The 13,514-nt window shown below is 50.8% G+C and overlaps 1 protein-coding gene across 5 annotated transcripts in view; it reads right to left on the bottom strand.

The window, feature by feature from the left end:
- The window catches only part of ADCY2 (adenylate cyclase 2), a 289,600-nt gene that overhangs the window by 816 nt on the left and 275,270 nt on the right, over positions 1 to 13,514 (bottom strand). For all 5 annotated transcript variants that reach the window (XM_060191138.1, XM_060191139.1, XM_060191140.1 and 2 more), the window contains 2 exons: positions 7,351 to 7,465; positions 1,770 to 1,894 (listed from right to left, as the gene is read on the bottom strand). In XM_060191138.1, the coding sequence (XP_060047121.1) occupies positions 1,770 to 1,894; positions 7,351 to 7,465 (240 nt within the window). The remainder of the gene's footprint in view (positions 1 to 1,769; positions 1,895 to 7,350; positions 7,466 to 13,514) is intronic.

Genomic DNA, 13,514 nt, shown 5'->3' with positions numbered 1-13,514 from the left:
AGAAAGGAAGTGAAAATAGGACAGTAGAACAAAATGGAAAAAAATATAGAGAGATAGATAGGTAGATAGTGACAGAAATGGTAGCCAGCCCGTATCTGTGACCTTGGGAGACGCGCTTAAATCCCCCATGGAGGGCATGGGGACACAGAACTCTGGTGGTGGGAACACTGCAGATTATGCCCGTTATTTTGTAAATCAGTATTAAATTACTAATAAAAAAGGAATTTCACTCCATACTCCCAGAAGGGGGAGAAGCATTGGGGAAGATGCCCAGAGGGCTCTGAACTCCAATTCCTTCAGGACCTGGCGAGAGAGAGGAAAATGGAAGGACACTCGCAAGTAGTCACCGGTGTGGGTGTGACTTAGAAAGGAAGAGAAGCCAGGACCATGGGAAAAGGAGCAAATACCTATAAATATAGATAGTGACAGAAATAATAGTCAACCCATATCTGAGACCTTGGGAGAACCACTGCAGCTTCCAATGGAAGGGACGGGGACACAGAACGCTGGTGGTGGGAACGGTGTGGGATTACTCCTCTGTGATCTTGTTGTTTTGTACAACACTAATGAAAAAAAAACAACAATGTGCTTGCTCCCCAAATGTGGACGTGTCCTAAAGGCTGGTCCGTAGATGATTGGTTGGAGAAGCTGTGCATCAGAATTGAGGCAGTGGAATACTACTCTGCCGTCAACAATACGACAAGGTGCAGAACTCGAAATAGCAGGTGACAATGCCAAGTGAAATAAGGCAGGAAAGCAAAGACCACCACTGGATGGCAGGTTTCACAGGGATGTGGAACAGGAACGATAAGAGAATGAGGTGGAGTTGGGAGTGGATACAGAGGACTGTCCCCAGAGTGGCAGCACCAGAACTTGGGTCAATGCTCAGAGGCAAAGAAACTCCATTTATAAGGGGCTGGGGAGACAGCCCAGTATGCCGAGAAAGGACTTGCAAGCTGGAGAGCCCCGGCTCCATCTCTGGACAATCCCACCTAAGCTGGGGCCAAGTGGGGCCCAAGGCTAACGAAATGCAAGTTGTGCTCCATATTTAGTTCACTTATTTATTGATTTTTAGAGATAGGGGAGAGATAGTGAGGGCGGGAGACAGAGAGACACCTGCAGCCAAGCTTCACCATTTGAGAAGCTTCCCCCACAGCTGGAGACCGGGGGTCCTTGTGCGCGGTGACATGTGGGGTCAATTGGGAGCCCCAGGTTGCCACCTCTATTTATTTAAACTTATTTATTTATTATTTTTTATCCGATAGGATGGAGAGACATTGAGAAGGGAGGGGAAGGCAGAGAGGGAGAAAGACAGAAGGGCCAGGTGGCGTTGCACCTGGTTAAGCACACACATTCCAGTGTGCAAGGTTGTAGGTTCAAGCCCCCGGTCCCCACCTGCAGGAGAGAAGCTTCGCAAGCGATGAAGTAGGGCTGCAGGTATCTCTCTGTCTCTTTCCCTTTCTTCTCCCCTTCCCTTCTGAATTTCTTTCTGTCTCTATCAACAATAAATAAACACAACTGTTAAAAAAAGATGAAAACTAAAGAAAGAGAGATAGGAACCTGCAGCCCTGCTTCACCACTTGGGAAGCCTTCCCTCTGCAGGTGGGCACCGGGGGCTTGAACCCAGGCCCTTGCACACGGTACTGTGGGCTCTCAAGCAATTGCACCACCACCCAGCCCCCTGCCTTCTGCTGTGCTAGGTGGCTGTTATACTCGGGTTTAATGCCCAAGACGGCAGGCGTCCCGGGAGACGGAGCTGGCTGGAGTACCTGGATTTTGTCCACAATGCCGGTGCTGTCCATGCGACTGGCCACGTTCACCGTGTTGCCCCAGATGTCGTACTGGGGCTTCTGTGCTCCAATGACACCGGCGATGACAGGCCCGTGGTTCATGCCTGCGAGACAGTTGGGTTCACAGGGGTCAAGTGAGAGCGAGTGCCCGAACCAGCCACGTTGTGTGAGTCCCTTCCACCATCACAGCTGCGGTGCGGGAGCCCGGCTCAGGGGACTCTGGAGCAGAAAACAGTCACTGAAAATGTCTGATGGGGTCTGTCTGTGGGTCCAGCCCCTGTGGAGAGCAGTCTGGACTCTCAGAAGGGCCTGCAATTCCTCTCCTGGGGATAGATCCTAAGGAACCAAACACACCCATCCAAAAAGATGTGTGTGCACCTATGTTCACAGCAGCACAGTTTGTAACAGCCAAAACCTGGAAGCAACAGATGAGTGGCTAAGAAAGCTGTGGTCTAGATACACAGTGGAATACTACTCAGCTGTAAAGAAGGATGAATTCACTTTCTTTACCTCATCTTGGATGAAGCTTGAAGGAACCCTGTGAAGTGAGATCAGCCAGAAAGAGGCTGAAGATATCACTTGTGGACAGAAATGGAGAAATCAGAACAGAAGTGGAAACACCAAGCAGAAAGTGGACTGGATTTGGTGTCTTGCCCCAAAGTAAAGGACTCTGGGGTGGGTGGAGAGAATTTCAGATCCTGGTGCTGATGGTGGAGGAGGCCCTGGGCTCGGGGGAAGAGTGTTTTGCAGAAAACTGAGAATTAAAATATATATATTTTTCTTATTCAACTTTTTTATTATCTTTATTTACTGGATAGAGACAGTCGGAAATTGAGAGGAAGGGGGAAGACGGAGAGGGAGAGAGACAGAGAGACACTTGCTGCACTGCTTCACCACTCGTAGTTTCTCCTCTGCAGGTGGGGGCTGGGGGCTTGCACACTGTAACATGTGTTACAGTGAACCGGGTCCTTGCACACTGTAACATGTGTGTTCAACCCAATGCACCACCATCCAGCTCTGAAAACTGAGAACTTTTACACATATACTAACAACTGCACTTACTCTTGACTTTAAACCATTAGTTGTCCAATTAAAAACATTACAATAATACACACACACACACACACACACACACCTCCCAAAGGTTTCCCAGGTTTGTGGGCACTAGCACCCACCTTCCCTCCCAATTTCTGTCTTTATGCAATAAATAAATAAAGCATTAAAATAAAAACAAAGTATATGCAAGTGCTAGACTTGTGAAGTCTGTGCATAGGGTGATAGCTACACAGGTGAACACACATTTCTTCACGTTTATGTATTTGCGTATTTACTAGGTGGAACTGTGGCGGTGAGGGTGTGTATGAAATCCTATACCTCTTATTTAAAATTTCCGAAAACCTAAAACTTTTAATAAAAATAAAGTATAATTGTAAAAATGCTGACAAAAAGAAGGAGGCGGAGGCGGAGGAGGAGAAAGTGTGTGTGGGGGGTGGTTTGCCCTCGGCTGCTCTGAAGTCTCTGGAAGCAATCAGGAGTTGTCGGGAGTGGTCAGGGGAGGGCACACCTCTCTGCATTTAAATTTTGTTTTAAGTGATAACTCTTGGGGCAGAGGGTAGATAGCATAATGGTTATGCAAACAGACTCTCATGCCTGAGGCTCCAAAGTTCCACGTTCAATCCCCTGCACCACCATATGCCAGAGCTGAGCAGAGCTCTGGTTAAAAAGAAAATAAACAAAATTAAGTGATAACTTAAAAAAAAATTTTTTTTAAATATTTTATTTATTTATTTTCTCTTTTGTTGTCCTTGTTGTTTTTCATTGTTGTTGTAGTTATTATTGTTATTGGTGTTGTTGTTGTTAGATAGGACAGAGAGAAATGGAGAGAGGAGGGGAAGACAGAGAGGGGCAGAGACAGACACCCGCAGACCTGCTTCACCGCTTGTGAAGCGACTCCCCTGCAGGTGGGGAGCCGGAGGCTTGAACCGGGATCCTTATGCCGACCTTGTGCTTTGCACCACCTGCGCTTAACCCGCTGAGCTACAGCCCAACTCCCAAGTGATAACTTTTTAAAATTGTTTTTTAAAATAATCTTCATTCATTTATTGGATAGAGACAGCCAGGTATCAAGAGGGAAGGGGTGAGAGAGAGGGAACGAAGGGGCCTGATGCATCTGGTTAAGTGCACATGTTACGGTGCACAAAGATCCGGGTTTGAGGCCCCGGTCCCCACCTGCAGGGGAAAAGCTTTGCTAGTGGTGAAACCGTACTGCAGGTGTCTCTCCCTTTCTGCCATCCCCTTCCCTCTTGATTTCTGGCTGTCTCTATCCAATAAATAAATAAAGAAAATTAAAATTAAATTAAAACACAGGGAAAGAGAAAGAGATACATCTGTAGCATTGCTTCACCATTCAAATAGCTTTCCCCCATAGGTGGGGACCGGGGGCTTGAACCCGGGTCCTTGCTCACTATAACACATGTGCTCAACCAGGTGCGCCACCACCTGGTCCCCCAGAGGATCTGCTGTCTCTCTGTCATGGGGTTCACGGTGTCCTGGGGTCACCTGCTGGCCTCTGAGTGGCGGCCTCGGTGTCCTCTGCCCCCGGCCTGATGGCCACCTCTCTTTGGTCAGCAGCTGGGGGTGGAGGAGGGGAAGACTCTGGCCTGATTGCTGTCGGGGGACAATTTCTGCATAGTTGAGAGCTGTGCCCCATGTGGGGGTCTCCGTGAACCCTCGCGCCTGCAGCGTGGCAGGTGGGTGGGGTGCTAGGATGTTAGGAAGGAACCCAGTCACCTTTGTTTGGCCAAGACAAGTAGGACCCCTTTCCTTGCCGCGGTCGCTGCACTCAACGGCCACCGGGTGGCGCCATACACCACGGCAGAGCAGAAAGCAGGCTCAAGAGGCTGACTGAGCCTTTGCAAAAATGCGCCCAGGTCAGGCGGCCTCTGAGCCTGGGCTTCCTCAGAAACCAGAAGGGGTGGCAGGACTGAGGGCCGGTTGAAGACTTCTTATTTCAAATAATTTTATTTCATTTTGTTTTACTTTATTTCTATCTTATTTATTTTACTTCTTATTTGACAGAAATAGAGGAGAAACAAACGGTGAAGCACTGGGTTTAGCACATACAATACAAAGCTGAAGGACATGCACAGGATATGGGTTCGAGCCCCCCCAGCTCCCCACCTGTGGGGAAGGGTCCCTTCACAGGTGGTGAAGCAGGTCTGCAGGTGTCTCTCTGTCTCTCTCTCTATCTTCCCCTCCCCTCTCAATTTTTCTCTCTGTCCTATCCCCTCCCCCCCAAAAATTGAGAAAATGGCCACAGGAGCAGTGGAGTCACAGTGCAGACAGGGAGCCTCACCAATAACCCTGGGGGAAATTAACTGACTAATAAAGCAGGTCTGCAGGTCTCTCTCTTTCTCTCTCCCTATGTCCCCTCCTCTCTCAACACCTCTCAGTCCTGTCCAATAAAATGGAAATGGTGGTCACCAGGAGCAGTGGACTCACAGTGCTGGCACTAAGCCTCAGTGATAACCCTGGAAGCAAAGAAAAAAAAATGAGAGAGAAACTGAGAGGGAAGGGGGAGACAGGGAGAAAGACGCAGAAGAAGAATTTGAAGACTCTTCATAATCCCTTTGCTATTTACAGAACTCAAAAAATTTTCCTGCCTTAAGGGTTTACCTCACATTTTGTTTGCAAATTCTGAAAAGAGCAGAATTCCTTTCATTTTTCAGTTAACGTTTATTTATTTATTGAAGAGACAGCGAAACATAGACAGACTCTCACTGGCACACAGCAGTGCAGGGGACTGAACCCATCACTTGACACATGCAAGTCCTGCACTCTGCTCACTGGTCCACTTCCCTGATTACCAAGAGCAGATCTTAGAATCCTGTAGAAGGGCTGGGAGGACAGCAGGATGGTTCTGCAAAAAACTTTCCTGCCTGAGGCTCTGAGGTCCCAGGTTCAATCCCCAGCACTACCATCAGCCAGAGCTGAGCAGGGCTCTGGTCTTTCTCTGTCTTTTTTTTTTTTTTTAAATATCTCTCATTAAAGTAAACAAAAATATTAAAAAAATCACATTTAAACTAAGGGGAGAACTTACTAGAAATTGTGCTTTTTTAAATTGGGATTAATGGTTTGTAGTAAATACAGTTGTTGGTACATGTGTAGAATTAACCAGCTTTCTTCAAAACCACCCCTCACCCCAGCCCAGGTCCTCCTCCACCATCACCAGGACCTGAAAGCCCGCCCATCCCAGAGTCCTTTACTGACACCAAACCCAGCCCACGTTCTGCTTGGTGTTTCCCCTGCTGCTCTGATGTCTCCACTTCTGTCCCTGAGTGAGATCAGCCCATCTTCATCCTGCTCTTTCTGGCTGATCTCACCTCACAGGATTCCTTCCAGCACCACTGAAGATGAGGCGAAGAAGGTGACTTCATCCTTTTTAATAGCTCTGATTCACTTTAAGGAAAGGCAGACTATTGAAAATATCAAAGACGTGCATATTTTGCATCACTGAGACCTAGACTCCTCTTACAGCCTGTGGTGCATTCTAGAAGCTCCTCAGATAATGGGGGGGAGGGACTTGAAGCCAGGGGTTTCAATCAGCTACTGACGTGACTGACAGCTGTGTAAGGTCCACCTTCAGGGGTGACTCCAGCTGGAAGGATAAGAAGAGGAGGCTGCAGACAATACCTCTGGCCCACCTGCATGTTAGTTGTGGGACTCAGAAAAAATTAGTAAAGTCACGGGCCCCTTGGAATATACCTAAAATAGACTTCCTAGCTCCTTCCAAAATGAAGACCCCCCAAATCTCATCTGCTCTTTTCTTACCTTTACAGCAATGTGTCCTGAAGCCTCCCCTCCCCAGAGCCCTTCCCCACTGGGACAGACAGACACAGGCTGGGGGTGTAGATCCACCTGCCAATACCCATGTCCAGCAGAGAGGCAGTGACAGAAGCCAGAACTCCCACCTTCTGCTCCCCATAAAGAATTTGGGTCCAGGCTCCCAGAGGGATAAAGAACAGGGAAGCTTCCAGTGGAGGGGATGGGACACAGAACTCTGGTGGTGGGAGCTGTGTGAACTGTACTCCTCTTATCCCACATTCTCGTTGATCATTACTAACTCACTAATAATAATAAAAAAAAAGAAGTTGAAAATTAAGAAAACACAAAGCAGAACTTGGACTGCAGTTGGTGTACTGCACCAAAGTGAACCTCTGGAGTGGGGGGAGGGTTCAGGTCTTGGAACATGAGGGCAGAGGAGGACCTAGTGGGAATTGAATTGTTATGTGGAAAACTGAGAAATGTTACACATGTACAATTACTGTATTTTACTGTCGACTGTAAACCATTAATCCCCCAATAAAGGAAAAGAGAAAGGGGTTGAGATCTACCCCAGGTGTTCTTGCTAAACTCACTGCTTGCAGCTTAAGTCTAACCACAGTGGTTATTATTATTATTTCCTAAATTGCACACAAGAGTCACAGAGACCCTAACATTCCTTGCACCTTTTCCTCTGTCTCCCCTACCGCCCCAGGGCCGGTCAGTCGGCAGGACATACCCACACGCAGCTTGAAGTCATTGAAGGAGTGCTTGTTGATGGCGTCCAGCTTGGTCATCAGAGCAAAAGCGAACTCCACCATGGTGCCGATGTGCACGTACTGCCGCTCCGGCTCCTGCAGGGCGCAAGCACAGTGCAGCCTGAGAGGCAGCTGTGGGGAGGAGCCCTGCTCTGCAAAGCATATTTTATCCTTTCAGAGAAAGAGCGTCAAACAGAGACAGGAGACCCCACAGCCCTGCCCACCCTGCATGGGCTCCCTGGGTGCTGTGCCTGGTGCTGAGAGAGGAGAGACCCCCACAGCCCTGCCCACACTCCATGGGCTCCTTGGGTGCTGTGCAGGGTGCTGAGAGAGGAGAGACCCCACAGCCCTGCCCACCCTCCATGGGCTCCCTGGGTGCTTTGCCTGGTGTTGAGAGAGGAGAGACCCCCACAGCCCTGCCCACCCTCCATGGGCTCCCTGAGTTCTGTGCCTGGTGCTGAGAGAGGAGAGACCCCACAGCCCTGCCCACCCTCCATGGGGCTCCCTGGGTGCTGTGCCTGGTGCTGAGAGAGGAGAGACCCCACAGTTCTGCCCACCCTCCATGGGGCTGCCTGGGTGCTGTGCCTGGTGCTGAGAGAGGAGAGACCCCACAGCCCTGCCCACCCTCCATGGGGCTCCCTGGGTGCTGTGCCTGGTGCTGAGAGAGGAGAGACCCCACAGTTCTGCCCACCCTCCATGGGGCTCCCTGGGTGCTGTGCATGGTGCTGAGAGGAGAGACCCCACAGCTCTGCCCACCCTCCATGGGGGCTCCCTGGGTGCTGTGCCTGGTGCTGAGAGAGGAGAGACCCCACAGCCCTGCCCACCCTCCATGGACTCCCTGAGTTCTGTGCCTGGTGCTGAGAGAGGAGAGACCCCACAGCCCTGCCCACCCTCCATGGGGCTGCCTGGGTGCTGTGCCTGGTGCTGAGAGAGGAGAGACCCCACAGCTCTGCCCACCCTCCATGGGCTCCCTGGGTGCTGTGCCTGGTGTTGAGAGAGGAGAGACCCCCACAGCCCTGCCCACCCTCCATGGGCTCCCTGAGTTCTGTGCCTGGTGCTGAGAGAGGAGAGACCCCCACAGCCCTGCCCACCCTCCATGGGGCTCCCTGGGTGCTGTGCCTGGTGCTGAGAGAGGAGAGACCCCACAGCTCTGCCCCACCCTCCATGGGGCTCCCTGGGTGCTGTGCCTGGTGCTGAGAGAGGAGAGACCCCACAGCCCTGCCCACCCTCCATGGGCTTCCTGGGTGCTGTGCCTGGTGCTGAGAGAGGAGAGACCCCCACAGCCCTGCCCACCCTCCATGGGCTCCCTGGGTTCTGTACCTGGTGCTGAGAAAGGAGAGACCCCACAGCCCTGCCCACCCTCTATGGGGCTCCCTGGGTGCTGTGCCTGGTGCTGAGAGAGGAGAGACCCCCACAGCCCTGCCCACCCTCCATGGGGCTCCCTGGGTGCTGTGCCTGGTGCTGAGAGAGGAGAGACCCCACAGCCCTGCCCACCCTCCATGGGGCTCCCTGGGTGCTTTCCATGGTGCTGAGAGAGGAGAGACCCCACAGCCCTGCCCACCCTCCATGGGGCTGCCTGGGTGCTGTGCCTGGTGCTGAGAGAGGAGAGACCCCACAGTTCTGCCCACCCTCCATGGGGCTGCCTGGGTGCTGTGCCTGGTGCTGAGAGAGGAGAGACCCCACAGCTCTGCCCACCCTCCATGGGGCTCCCTGGGTGCTGTGCAGGGTGCTGAGAGAGAAGGGACCATACAATCCTGCCCACCCTCCATGGGGATCCCTGGGTTCTGTGCCTGGTGCCGAGAGAGGAGAGACCCCACAGCTCTGCCCACCCTCCATGGGGGCTCCCTGGGTGCTGTGCCTGGTGTTGAGAGAGGAGAGACCCCCACAGCCCTGCCCACCCTCCATGGGCTCCCTGGGTTCTGTGCCTGGTGCTGAGAGAGGAGAGACCCCCAAAGCCCTGCCCACCCTCCATGGGGCTCCCTGGGTGCTGTGCAGGGTGCTGAGAGAGGAGGGACCCTACAGTCCTGCCCACCCTCCATGGGGCTCCCTGGGTTCTGTGCCTGGTGCTGAGAGAGGAGAGACCCCACAGCCCTGCCCACCCTCCATGGGGCTCTCTGGGTGCTGTCAATTTTTACCCATCCAAGAGGACCCACTACATGGTCCCACAGAGAGGCAAGGAAGCCAGGAGATGTATTTGGGGACAGTGAAGACATGAAAGCCCCCAAATCCTCCTGTCTTCCAGGACTGCACCCACAATCAGGACTGTGAGTCCCTCTAGAAGAGTTTACTCTGGGGTCTCGATTCTCCATGTCACACAGGCACAGTTATCAGAAGGGGCTATGTCTCTCTCAGGCTGTCCTGCCTCCAGACATACACACCAATGGATGGGCAAAGTTCAGCCCAAGTCATCCTCCCCTGGATACCCCAACCCTGGGCTTCCTCTGGGGCACGACTTGAACCCAGCATCTCTCAAACCCAGAGACTCCAGCCTGGTGAGATCCTTATTTTACCAGGTAAAACATCTCGCAGCCCCTGGGAAATAATTCTTCCATCCCGAACCCCAGCTCCCAGCAGAAAGAAGTGCTTAGAAATTATGATGCTGTCATGGATAGCTGGGTTCTTCTCTGTCCTCTCTTAAATAGATGTGTGTGTGTGTGTGTGTGTGTGTGTGTGTGTGTGTGTGTGTGTGTGACAGAGAGAGACAGAGAGAGAGAGATCTCATATGTAGTACTGAGGATTGAACCTGGAGGACCATGCATGCAAGTCCTGCACCCTGCCTGCTGAGCCACCACCCCGATGGCCATTTCTATTTAAGTTTGTTATTCTGGTTACTAGCTTATGTCTATAAGTAACTTGTAGAGGGGAAGACAGCATGGCGATTATGTTCTGAGGTAACAGGCTGCATCTTCTGCACCTACATAAGCTAGAGCTGAGCATTGCTCTGGTAAAAAAAGAAATGTGAATAAATAAAGGGCCGGGCGGGCTAGCACACTTGCTTGATCACACATATTACAGTGTGTGAGGACCTGGGTTCAAGCCCCCAGTCCTCCCCTTCAGGGGAGAAATCTCATGAGCAGTGAAGCAGTGCTATAGGTCTCCGTCTGTCTGTCTGTCTCTCTCAGCCTCTATCTCTCCCTTCCCTTTCAATTTCTGTCTTAATCCAAAATAAACTTTAAAATGTAGTAACTAGTGACACCTGTGATATTTATATTTCCACCGGGTATTGCATTTAAGTGTATATATTACTTTGTGCCTTCAAATTCATTTGCATGATTATATTTACTGCTGGGCTGTAGGAAAAGTCATGATGTGTTTTTCTAGGCAAAAATGCCTCATGAGAGAACAGCTTCCACCAAGAGACTGGGAAATGAAAGATGCTGGTGATGCTGTTTAGAAAAAGGGACCCTGGGGAGTCGGGCGGTAGTGCAGCAGGTTAAGCACACGTGGCGCAAGGTGCAAGGATCGGCGTAAGGATCCCGGTTTGAGCCCCTGGCTCCCCACCTGCAGGGGAGTCGCTTCACAGGCGGTGAAGCAGGTCTACAGGTGTCTTTCTCTCCCCTCTCTGTCTTCCCCTCCTCTCTCCATTTCTCTCTGTCCTATCTAACAACAATGACATCAATAACAACAACAATAACTACAAAAACAATGAAGAACAACAAGGGCAAAAAAAGGGAAAAGAAAAAAAAAAGAAAAGAAAAAGGGACCCTGCTTCACTGCTGGTGGGAGTGCACACTGGGGCAGGCCCTTTGGAAGACTGTATAGAAAGTCCTCAAATGGTGGCCGGGCGGTAGCACAGCGGGTTAAGCACAGGTGGTACAAAGTGCAAGGACCAGCATAAGGATCCTGGTTTGAGCCCCCGGCTCCCCACTTGCAGGGGAGTCGCTTCACAGGCGGTGAAGCAGGTCTGCAGGTGTCTATCTTTCTCTCCCCCTCTCTGTCTTCCCTTCCTCTCTCCATTTCTCTCTGTCCTATCCAATAACAATGGCATCAGTAACAACAATAACAACAACAACAAAAGCAACAAGGGCAACAAAAATGGGGGAAAAACAGCCTTCAGGAGCAGTGGATTCACAGTACTGGCACTGAGTCCCAGCAATAACCCCGGAGGCAAAAAAATTAAGTCCTTAAACAAATAAAAATGGAATAACCTTATGGCCCAGCAATACCACTTAGGCATTTGTCCAAAGGACACTGAGACACTAGTTAGAAGGGGCACATCATTCACAAGAGGCAAACAGTGAAAGCAGCCTAGATGCCCACCCGCAGATGATGGCTGGATCAAGAAGTTATGGGGTGTATATTCCATGGAATACTACCCTGCACTCAAAAAGATGATAGTGTCCTTTGGGACAAAATGGATGGAACTGGAGGTGACGATACTTAGTGAAACAAGTAAAGAGATGAAGAACAACTAGTGGATGTCTCACTCATATGTGGAATCTAGAGATGTGATTCACAAGAACTTGCAAAAAACAAAACAAAACCAGAAGCAAGCAAACTGTAAGCCTCGTGCTGATCTCTGGAAGGTGGGGGTGGGGTGGGGATGTGGAACCTGGGTGGTGGGTGTGGTTGGAACTACAGAGCAGAGTCTTACAGTCTCATAACATACTATTAATCACAAAACAGTAATAATGTAAATAAACCTTAGATTTACAGAAAAAAAATGCCTCATGACTTTTCCAACCCAATGTTTACATTTAGTTGATAATTACTTTGGAAGTTTGTCATTTTACATTTTTGTTTTATCATTATTATTTCACCAGGGCACTGCTCAGTGCTGGCTGATGGTGGTGCAGGGGATTGAACTTGAGACCTCAGAGTCTCAGGCAGAAAAGTCTCTTGCAGAGCCACTGTGCTATCGCCTGGCCCAGAAGAAGTTGCTCTGTTTCCATGTCTGGGATGGATGTCATTCTCAAAGCAGATTGTCTGCTCTTCCATGTAAGGGCACGAGAGTGACTTCAAGCAGATTAAACTTCCTCTGAGGAAGGTGAGGACACAAGTGAGGACAAAGCCCAGGAGCAGGGGCTCCCAGGGGTTTCCTGCCGTCCATCTTGTGGGCTAAACAGAGGTAGCCTGCAGGCACACGGCACAGAGCCCACTGGGCAGTGTGGAGCAGCCCCGCGGGGACAGGTCTCTGTGCTGCAGAACTGACAGCTCTTTCCAGCGAGGACGAGGACGACAGATGGGTCACAGGAGGAACCCTGTGAGGCCCTGCTCTCAGCCCTGAATGAAGACATTGAGTTCTGGGAGCCAGAGAGGGAGGCTGCAACCCAACACCAATGACTCACTGGGGCTTTGCAAGCCCAGAAGCCAGGGAGGAGGGGGGGCTGTGGGGGAGTCAGTTCATTGCAAAAAGTCCATATGATGGAGCTCTGGATAAATATTTGACGACGGACAGAAGTGGTTATTTCTCCCACAACCCCAATAACTTCTGTGAGGGAGCTCCCGATATGGAAGGAACTGCCAGCTAGACACAGAAGCCATTCATGGGGCTCTGAGGAAGGTGCTCACGCTGTGTGTTCCGGGCAGGGAGCAGTGCTCATGCTGACTGCGATTAGCCCATAACGGAGTGGCGGGAACAGCTGAGATGACTGTTTAGGCTGAATTTAGTGTCTGCCCATCACCAGCTGGTAACAATACTCCTAATCGCTTCTCCTGTCTTCTCCATTCCTCCCTTCTTCCCCACATCACAATTCCTGGGGCCCCTGCCATGCGGGTCCTGCTTCCATCTGTTTGACTGACGAGTGGCTCACAGGTAGAGTGCATGTCTTACTATGAGCAAGGTTTTTTTTTCTGGGGGTACAGAAGGTGGGAGTTCTGGTTTCTATAATTGCCTCTCCACTGGACATGGGTGTAAGGACTTGAACAGGAAGGAGAGAGAGAAAGACAGAAAGAGAGAGAGAGCCAGAGCATCACTCTGGCACATACAATGCCCAAGGATAGAACTCGAGAACTCAGGAGTCCAAAGCTCTACCCACTGCACCACCTTTTGGGTCCCTTCTGACACACAGTGATAGCTTTGGTACTCAGACAGAACACACAAGGGCAGGTGCCGCACACAGGGTTAGTGCTTTTCCTTTCAGCAGAGGCCAGAGATGAGTTTTGCCATTTACAGATCAAGGGAACTCTGATTATTCCTCTCTCT

Source organism: Erinaceus europaeus, chromosome 5, assembly GCF_950295315.1.
Source record: "Erinaceus europaeus chromosome 5, mEriEur2.1, whole genome shotgun sequence".
In the NCBI taxonomy this organism is placed as follows: domain Eukaryota; kingdom Metazoa; phylum Chordata; class Mammalia; order Eulipotyphla; family Erinaceidae; genus Erinaceus; species Erinaceus europaeus.
Note: the sequence above shows the minus strand (reverse complement) of the source record. Positions and strands in the feature narration are given on the sequence as shown.